Source organism: Hordeum vulgare, chromosome 2H (assembly GCF_904849725.1).
Source record: "Hordeum vulgare subsp. vulgare chromosome 2H, MorexV3_pseudomolecules_assembly, whole genome shotgun sequence".
NCBI lineage: Eukaryota > Viridiplantae > Streptophyta > Magnoliopsida > Poales > Poaceae > Hordeum > Hordeum vulgare.
The window spans coordinates 448,006,811-448,017,136 of NC_058519.1; the positions used below are offsets into that span (position 1 = coordinate 448,006,811).

At 48.1% G+C, this 10,326-nt stretch overlaps 2 protein-coding genes across 2 annotated transcripts; one reads left to right on the plus strand and one right to left on the minus strand.

Annotated features, from left to right (window-relative positions):
• The first annotated feature begins 5,723 nt into the window (after positions 1-5,723).
• On the plus strand, positions 5,724-8,209 carry LOC123426591 (probable glucuronosyltransferase Os04g0398600). Its single transcript, XM_045110448.1, has 4 exons — positions 5,724-6,061; positions 6,616-7,004; positions 7,188-7,429; positions 7,520-8,209. The coding sequence occupies exons 1-4, from the start codon at positions 5,914-5,916 to the stop codon at positions 8,031-8,033; spliced, it is 1,293 nt and encodes a 430-aa protein (XP_044966383.1). The 5' UTR covers positions 5,724-5,913; the 3' UTR covers positions 8,034-8,209.
• LOC123426592 (pollen-specific protein C13-like) lies at positions 8,180-9,447 on the minus strand. Its single transcript, XM_045110450.1, has 2 exons — positions 8,886-9,447; positions 8,180-8,782 (listed from the first exon to the last, which is right to left on the minus strand). Exons 1-2 carry the CDS (start codon positions 9,211-9,213, stop codon positions 8,448-8,450), a joined length of 663 nt encoding a protein of 220 aa, XP_044966385.1. The 5' UTR covers positions 9,214-9,447; the 3' UTR covers positions 8,180-8,447.
• Between the last annotated feature and the right edge of the window lie 879 nt (positions 9,448-10,326).

Genomic DNA, 10,326 nt, shown 5'->3' on the forward strand with positions numbered 1-10,326 from the left:
CCTCAGGCACAAAGAAGCCATTCGAGGTAATATTTTGGGCTTACCGCATTAGGAAGCGTTTGCTGACCGCAGGAACTTCAAATATTCAGGGCATGTCTCTGCCCGCCATATCATTTGCTCATGTTTCTATAACTCATGCTGCATCCATTTGGCGACCTGACACCTTGCCTTGCTTGCATCTTCGGGTGATTTATTCCCTCGCTTGGGGGATCCGGCCGGTGTGCGTCGCCCCGACGCGGGGGCTGGGGAGGCCCCGCGGCTCCCCAGGGCCACAACCAATGGGATAAAATTAGAGACACTTGAGCATCAAAGGGTGGCTCCTAAGCATCGCGCCTCAGGGGCCTTACCAGTCACAAGGCCACCTGCCGCCGTTGATATTGTCCATGGATTTCTGGTCGTTATCAAGGGCGGCAGGGCTTGACCCCGCAGTTGAGATCGTCCATTCGGTCACAAGCAGCGGTGGTTGGGAAATGTGCGGGACCGGGTCCTGGCGATGCAGAGTCACTTGAGCATCAAAAGGGGGCTCCTGAGCATCGTGCCTCGGGAGCATTACCGGTCACAAGGCCACCTGCTGCCTTTGATATCATCCACGGTTATCCGGTTGTTATCAAGGGTGGCAAGGCTTAACCCCGTGGCTACATCCGTTCATTCGGTCCCACGCAACGACACTTGGTAAATGTGCGGGACTGGATCCTAGCGATACAGAGCCGCTCGAACATTAAAGGGGACTTCTGAGCATCACGCCTCAGGAGCCTTACCGGTCACAAAGCTACTCGACCACCCTGGTGCCGTCCAGGTTCGGCCGGCATCGGGGGATGTCGGCGCCTTGCCTCGTGAGGCGCCTCACGACGGTAGGGAAATGTGCGGGATTGGGACCTGTCAACGTAGAGCAATAAAAGCCCTCAACTGGCCTCAGGAGAAGGAGTGTGTAAGACCTGCATCAACCCGTCGCACCTTTGCATCGTCCTTCAATCCTTCCGAAACCTACTTCATCCCGTGACACTCTCACATAATAACGAGCCGAGGCTGTATACACCCACGGCCCCCCGAGGACGCGGAAGGGGTCCACCCCACGCCTAGTGGAAGACCTATGCTCCGCGTTGGGTACAGATGGAGGAAATCAACACAGTCCACCAATGACTTCCAGAATCAGGCGCCTATGCCTCGAGGGTAGGGACACTTGCGAGGCCAAAGCGTCCTCGCGACCTCCCATATACACCCCCACCGTGACACTCTCACGTAATAACGAGCCAAGGCTGTATACGCCAGGGCCCCCTGATGACGCGGAAGGGGTCCACCCCACGCCTTATGGAAGACCTATGCTCCGCGCTGGGTACTGATACATCTCCAACGTATCTATAATTTTTGATGGTTTCATGCTATTATCTTGTCAAACTTTGGATGTTCTGCATGCCTTTCATTTATTTTTGGGGACTAACTTATTAACTCAGTGCCAAGTGTCAGTTCCTGTTTTTTCCATCTTTTTGACCCCTTTCAGAGGAGATTTCGAAACGGAGTCCAAACGGAAGAAAATCCCCAAAAAGTTTTTTTTGGAACGGAAGAAGATCGGAGAACTTGGGAGCTAAGCCAGAAGAGCCCCAGGGGCCCCACAAGCCCCCACCCTGCGGCTAGGGGTGTCGTGCCATCCAGGCTTGTGGGCCCCCTGGAGGTCCCCTGACCTAGATCTTTCGCCTATATAATCCCATAAATTCCAGAAAAAAATCAAGAGACGATCGCAATTACTTTTCCGCCGCCGCAAGCTTCTGCCTCCGCAAGATCCCATCTGGGCCACATCCTGGTGCCCTGCCGGAGGGGGGATTCGGACACGGAGGGCTTCTTCATCAACACCATGACCTCTCCGATGATGCGTGAGTAGTTCACCATAGACCTACGGGTCCATAGCTAGTAACTAGATGGCTTCTTCTCCCTCTTGGATCTTCAATACAAAGTTCTCCATGATCTTCATGGAGATCTATCCGATGTAATCTTCTTTTGCAGTGTGTTTGTCGAGATCCGATGAATTGTGGATTTATGATCAGATTATCTATGAATCTTATTTGAGTTTCTTCTGATCTCTCTTATGCATGATTTCATATCCTTGTAATTCTCTTCGAGTTGTGGGTTTTGTCTGGCCAACTAGATCAATGATTCTTGCAATGGGAGAAGTGCTTGGTTTTGGGTTCATATCGTGCGGTGACCTCACCCAGTGACAGAAGGGGTAGCGAGGCACGCATCGTGTTGTTTCCATCAAGGGTAAAAAGATGGGGTTTTCATCATTGGTTTGATATTATCCCTCTACATCATGTCATCTTGCTTAAAGCGTTACTCTGTTCGTCATGAACTCAATACACTAGATGCATGCTGGATAGCGGTCGATGTGTGGAGTAATAGTAGTAGATGCAGAAAGTATCGGTCTACTTGTCTCGGATGTGATGCCTATATGCATGATCATTGCCTTAGATATCGTCATAACTTTGCGCGGTTCTATCAATTGCTCGATAGTAATTTGTTCACCCACGGTGATACTTGCTATTTTGAGAGAAGCCTCTAGTGAACACTATGGCCCCCAGGGTCTACTCCACACCATATTTTCAGCCTTACACTTTTACTTCGTTGCACTTTCCGCCTTCAGATCTCACTTTGCAAACAATCTTGAAGGGATTGACAACCCCTTTGAAGCGTTGGGTGCAAGCTTGTTTGTGTTTGCGCAGGTACTCTGGACTTGACGAGACCTTCCTTCTGGATCGATGCCTTGGTTCTCAAACTCAGGGAAATACTTACTGCTCCTGTGCTGCATCACCCTTTCCTCTTCAAGGGAAGAACCAACGCAAGCCCAGCTTCTGTCAACGTGTCAACTTCTGGCGTTGTTGTCTGTGGGATAGCAGGTACAGACGGAGGCAATCAATATAGTCCGCCAATGACTATGCCCGCAGCTGGCAAGGAAACCCATATAGTCCCCCAATGACTATGCCAGCCTAAGTGTCGGACGCGGCATTTGCTTGTTTTTCCTGGGCTTCAAACTATCTTCTGTCGGGCTTACATCTCCCAATTTTAAAAGTTGACATTTGAAAAACAAAAGGGGGGACTCTTTTCTTGCGCTCTCTCGTATTTGCAGGTTTCGAAGCCGCTTTTCTGGATAACACTCTTTGAGGAGCTAAACGCTCTGCACCGTGCCTAGGGGCCAAGGAGCGAAATCAAGGACTTGCCATCCTAGGGGCGGGCATTTTCGGCGATCAACTCCCGCTCGGGGGTCCAGATCGGAGCACAGTATCGCCACAAAGAGTCTCGGGAGGCCTCAGGGTGTCCTGAGGCGATGACCAAAGGAACGGGGAGAGGAATCGCTCAAGCACCAAAGGGGGGTCCTGAGCATCGAGCCTCCGGAGCCCCACCGGTCGAAGGGGCAGGGCCAGGACCCACAAACATGGGGGCCGAAAGGGCCTCCACCCCATCATGACTACAGAGCAGGAGGCACTCATGTGGAGCTATGGAAGGGACAGACACAAACCCCACGAGCTAAGTACCCCGCAGGCCCAGACTGGGACCATCTGGTTTCACGTCAGACTAACGATGAATTAAAAATATGCGCACTAACGAAGGGATGCAGAGCCTAAGGATTCATCTGCGGCGAGGAAGGAGGTCATCGACCAAGCGTGCGGCGACACGGGTAGTACCTCGGGAGGACGGGACCTCCTAAGGACCCCAGCCGCCGTTACTCCCGAGCGATGGCTAGAGCAGCAACGAGCCCTATGCAAAGAAGCCGAGCTGCAACGACTACCAGCAAGCGAGCAATCGACCCACGTGCGGAAGGAAAAACGGACGGCAAAGGTAATAACCCAAAATTTTAACGCCCAGCAGGGCAGAGTTCTCGGTCTGACATTACAGGAGAAGGGAACGGAAGCTGGGAGACGCCTAGGGGGAGAAGCCGCCGGGGGCTACTGTCGGCGTTTTGGGAATGGGGTACCCAGACCTGTCTGCCTGCGGCCCAGGGCTGGCCCACCTCATCAAGCAAGCTAACGGGCCCGACATCACGCAAGGCAAGGCCCTCGTGAGGGGCCAAGCCTCACGAGGAAGAACGTCATCAAGACCCGCAGGGGGCCTCCTCAGGACCCCTCCGGAGCGGCAGATATTCCGAGGCGAGGCCCGGCCTCACGAGTCAAGGCTGACGCAAGGGAAGGACAAGCGAGCATCGGACACCAGGACAGAGCAGTTTTCCCTTTGGTACAAAGGGGGCAAGGATGAATTCAAGTTCCCAAGGCATCTCCAAAAGGTTTCCATTCTGATGCAACAAGACCCTGGCCGCCCGCCGGCAGGACGAACGTCATATATGAGCCAGCCCCTGCAGCGCTGGCAGCTACTTTGCAGGCGAAGACCACCTTTGGACAGGGGAAGCACGTTCCCCTGTCCCCCTTGGAAATTGGCCGTTGTGGGATCCCTTCCCGCCGAAACGATAAGGGAAGAGGGCCCGGGCCATCAATGTATATAGAGGATAGGTTGCTTCGTGGAAAGGGGCGAAACCTTTCATTCACCCACTAGCACCGTGCAAGGTCACCCAGCCTCACGAGGCACCTAAGCACTGTGCTAGTTCATCCACCAACCTCCGCGAGAGGCAATCCACCAAAGCAGGAGTAGGGTTTTACGCTTTGCAGCGGCCCGAACCTGGGTAAACTGCCGTGTTCTGTGTGACTCTCACCATCGACTGAGTTTCCTGTGCTGTCCATCGAGTAGTGAGCTAAGTGAGGTAGAGCCGAGAGAGATCTTCCTACACGCCCGTGTGTTCGAACCTTTAGAGTTTTGTGGAGCCCGAAATCCGACAGTAGTGACACGAACGCCCGCCCTCGATTCGAGCTCACAGTTAAATCCAGCTTGCCATTTGTTCCCTTTTTTTTTGAGTTGCACATAATCTTTATTTGTTTGCATGCAAATTAGTTCATAGAAACTCGTCAAGTTTGAGACAAGATGCCATTCAACCTTTATTTCTTTCTTCAGTGATTGTTCTTATGATGAAGCATTATGGGTACCTAACTATCCAAGTGCCAGTGCTTTCGGGCTCTCTCCTTATACTCTCTTCGTCTCAAAATAAATATCGTTAATCTAGTATAAAATTTATATTAATTTAATTCTAAATGTATGATATTTATTTTAAAACAGAGGAAGTATGTAATCTTCTATTCTTAAATAGTTGCAATCCATTATCTATTTTTTCTTCTCATGCAACCATGCCACATCATCAAGTCATGTATTTAGTCATAAGTACTTATTTTTCCTTATGTAACCATGCTACATCATCAAGTCATGCATGTGGTCATAAGTTGTAATGTGGGTGGATTAATGTACACATTGTTTCACTGTTTTTTGTTATGGGCATAAGCGGTATCTACTTTAGAGCAAATATATGTAGACCGTGTTATACTTCATATGAGTTATTGTTCTTAAAATATAAAATGAGAGGAATCTTAATATTTTTTAGCAATAGTTTTTCTTTTCAACACCTATTTATACATATGATTATTAATGTTTCCCGCAGCAACACGCGGGGCATCATCTAGTATTCCTAAGTAACTGATGCCATCATGATTTTTCTAAAAAAAGTGAAGACAACATTAATAACAGCAGTGATTTTTTAACTTAACAGACATCAGTGATTTGTAGTACTACCATCTTTTACTTCAGAAACTGGTCAAGGAAATTGGTTTTGTACGCTTACTGCGGACTTTTTAGCTGGAAAGACTCGACCCATTCTCTCTCCTCTCCCTCCAATCTCCATTTGTCCTAAGAAAATCTTCTTGGACTCATCCTTCCTTGCTTCGCTCTACTACCCAATCTGCCCCCTTTATCGAATTCCCGAATCCAATCTCCTTGTTAATTAAGCTCGGCACTCGGCGCCGGAGACCCGGCAAGGCGGTGCCGTCCACGATGGGATCGAAAGCGGTATGGCTCCCCGTGGCCCTGCTCCTTGCGGCAGTGGCCCTCTCATCCGTCCTGACGGCGCCGGCCGCCGCGGCCGCTACGGAGTCCGGCGAGGCCGACCACGCCGTTCAGCAGCACAGCGAGCGCATCTCAGGTCCGGCCATATCTCCAAATCTCTTCCTTTTTATTTCCTCCTTCTCAAAAGTTAGATGTTTTCAGAAACTAGAATTTCTTCTCTCCTGTTCCACCTGTTGACATGCTTTATACTGCGAGATACTATGATTGTTAATTTGGTTCTGGTCTACGGAGGTGATTGATTCTATGCTGTTTCTTGGTGTTGTGGACTAGGTCATCTTTGAGGGCTGCTGAGTCCAGATTGGTTCTGGTTCAGCTCCTCCGTTAAGTTGATATGCCTTTTTTTTTCTGCCTTTCGTATTAGATATTGTTTCCAAGATTATTTTTATGCGGCTGTACACAAATATATTGGTTGTGATTCAGTTTACCATTTTCAAGCACGTAGTTTACATAAATTTGATATAATCTCACAAAGGTTCAGTTTACTATTCTCAAGTATTTTTAAAAACTTGATACAATCTCACAATTTTAGGTAGAGATAGCCGTATGCTTTGCTGTTGCACAACCTAATTACTTCAAATTTTGGATAAATCGCTCATTTGTTTGCTAAATTTGTGATTATTTAACTTGTAGGAAGTGCTGGTGATGTGCTAGAAGACAATCCTGTGGGAAAGTTAAAGGTTTTCATATACGACTTGCCAAGAAAATACAACAAGAAGATGGTCACCAAGGATCCCCGGTGCCTTAATCACATGTTTGCTGCGGAAATATTCATGCACCGTTTCTTGCTCTCAAGTGCTGTGCGTACACTCAAACCCAAAGAGGCTGATTGGTTCTACACACCAGTTTATACCACGTGTGATCTTACTCCTGCTGGTCTTCCCTTGCCATTCAAGTCACCACGGGTGATGAGGAGTGCAATTCAGTATATTTCGCATAAATGGCCCTTTTGGAACCGAACTGATGGCGCAGATCACTTCTTTGTTGTCCCACATGACTTTGGGGCTTGCTTTCATTATCAGGTGAGTTCACTAGCCCCTCAGACTCACATATTTACTAAGGGTTTCCTTATCCCTGATTTTATTATTTATTCTGGTACAACTTGTAACTAAAGGAGGTCAGTAGGTCATAATTAGGAATATATTCCTTTTGTTTTACGTTTTGCTCAAAAAATTTATGTGTAATAGTTATGCTGGTATTTGCAGGAAGAAAAAGCTATTGAACGTGGCATTCTCCCATTGCTGCGACGCGCTACATTGGTGCAGACATTTGGACAGGAGAATCATGTTTGCCTGAAGGAGGGGTCTATCATCATTCCACCCTTTGCTCCTCCTCAGAAAATGCAGGCTCACCTTATTCCCCCGGACACACCACGGTCAATCTTCGTTTACTTTAGGGGTCTGTTCTATGACACTGGAAATGACCCTGAGGGTGGTTACTATGCAAGGTATCAATGTTACTAAAATTTGTCAAATTTGAACTCTTCCTCATGGTTTGGTTCCATTTATTTACTCACTTCAGTGGTGTTGTTGTGCAGAGGTGCGCGAGCTTCCCTATGGGAGAACTTCAAGAACAATCCTCTGTTTGACATTTCCACCGATCACCCTGCCACTTACTACGAAGACATGCAGCGTGCAGTCTTCTGCCTATGCCCATTGGGCTGGGCACCATGGAGCCCTAGGTTGGTTGAGGCTGTTGTCTTTGGCTGCATTCCAGTCATCATAGCTGATGATATTGTGCTGCCATTTGCTGATGCTATCCCATGGGAAGAAATTGGTATTTTTGTGGAGGAGAAGGATGTCCCAAAGTTGGACACAATCCTGACATCAATGCCCATCGAGGATATTCTAAGAAAGCAAAGATTGCTCGCAAATCCATCAATGAAGCAGGCCATGTTGTTCCCACAGCCAGCCCAACCGCGAGATGCATTCCACCAGATCTTGAATGGCCTTGCTCGTAAGCTCCCACACCCAGAGGGTGTATACTTGCCACCCGGTGGGAAGCATCTGAACTGGACTGCTGGACCTGTTGGAGATCTGAAACCGTGGTAGGAAAGAGTTTCCATCATCTTTGCCACATAAACCACATAGAAATAGTTCATACTTCCTCGTATGTGATGTAATAGAAACACAGTGCCGCAGGTGTAAATTACACCAAGGCGTTATCTAACATGATGAGCAATTTCTAAAGTCGGTAATTTAGAAAGAAATGAAATGATGTTGTTCCATTCAGGTTCGATGGATGGTGACTTTTGTTGACAAGACTTGTTACAGCTTGCAGAAGAAGAATCGATGGCAAGATCTGGTACATCACAAGGCTGTAAGCAGCATTAGATACAGCTATGCATTGGTGCTGTACTCTGCTGATACAACCATGCTATTTGCATGCCAGATAACAGATTTATTGGTGTGGTGTGGTGCAGCAGCTTTGTCGGTGGTACCATGTTGGCGGTCTGCCTGCTCTGCTCAGTGATCGTCATCAGTAGTAAGGTTGAACATCTTGAGCAGGTCAGGGCAGACGGGCAGCGGCTTGTCCTTGAGGTAGCCGAGCGGGTTGGCCAGGCGGATGTTGTCGCTGATGCCAACGTTCCTGCTGAGGACTATCTCGGCGCGGTTCCTGAGCGCCTGGATCTCGTTGCAGTTTGGGAGGGGGCTCTGGACAAGAACCATCTCGCAGATATCCTCCGGATGGCTGTCCTTGAGCTCGATTTTGTAAGTGCCACTCTCGTCGGTGACGCCGTCGATGGAGCGTTCAAGTTTGTCAGTGCCGAAGCGCCTGCACTCCAGCCTCACCTTGGCACCTACTCAATAAATTAATCACCTCACATTGACGTCCTGTTCTTCACAGGTTCAGAGGTCTGTAGTAATAGACTAATAGTAGGGGTCAGAGATGCCATGGCGTACCCTTGATGTACTCGGTGACATTTGTCTCGAACCCTGCACGGCAGGTGTCGCAGTAGACCCGTCCCTGAACAATGTAGTCGGGGAGGTCGCGGTCATTGGCGACGGCGGTGTCGGCGAGGGCAAAGATGGCGACCACGGCGATCACGGAAAGGATGCGGAGCGAGGCCATGGCTGTTGCGCGTTTCCCCTCTACCTCCGGTGTATGTTTTGCCTCGGCGGAGGCTGAATGACCTGGGGGGGTGAATGCAGAGAGGAGGGCAAAGAAACTCACCGGTTTTTGCACACCACCACCTGCGCTTAATAACCAAGGTGGCAGGAGGGTTTCCATGGTTGCGCATGGATGTAGGAAGGATGGGAGCAGGCCAACCGTCCGTCGACCCGACGGAGGAGGAAATTTGACTCTTGTTTTCGTTCAGGTTTGTATGGTCCACAAAACTCTTAGACAAACAATTTCCCTCCTCTTCCTTTGAAGCGTCTCATTGTTACCCTTGTTTTTCGAACAAAGACACATGCACTTGGAGTGCAGAGCTCTGCTAAAAAAGATTTCCAGGGTGGCGTGGTTAGCTAAAATTAATTAAATTTCATCTAAGTGACAATCATGAAAATTATCCATGCGGATCTTAGCGTAAAAATTTCCGGAACCTTTTTGAAATCCCAAATTATACAAAATAGAAAAAACAAAAAGAAAAAAGGAAAAAGGAAAATAAAAGCGAAATTCCAAAAAACAGGCTACTCAGACATGGGCCGACCCAAAGAAGCGCACGTGTCTTCTTCCAGAGCACACTATAAGAGGTTCCTACTACATGGGCCGGCCCAAGCAAGGATTCTCAGTGCGAAACTTTTTTATTACTTATAGGTGGCATCGATGGATACTATTTTGTAATTTTTGGGACAATTTGTGTGACGTACCGTAGCAAGCACTAATGACATTATTATTTTGTATAGATTTCTGGTCTATTAGAGGCGCTCCTTTTTCGTATACGTTTTCACTTCGGATCCTACACATTTTTCCTCGTTCCATATCTTTTCTTCATCTACAACTTTCCCATCCGGCTTCTTGGTGTGCACTGCTGATACATCTCCAAAATATCGATAATTTATGAAATATTCATGTCATGTTTGACTATGATTACAATACTTTTGTATCATTTTGATGCAATTTACTTCCTGTGTAACACAATACTTGTTGTTGGAGAGAACTAGTGTAGTTCTCCACAGCAACAATTTAGGGACAGAGGGACTATATGATTTATTTAGAACTAACCCGGACTAACATTGTTTTCAACAGAATTACCATGATGTTGTTTTTTTACAGAAAATGAAAATTGTCGGAATCGCCCAAAACTTTTTTATATTTTTTGTGGGGGAAATAAGCAATATTGGAGCGAATAACCACCGGAGGGGAGCCACCTGTGGGCCACGAGCCAACAGGGCGTGGCCC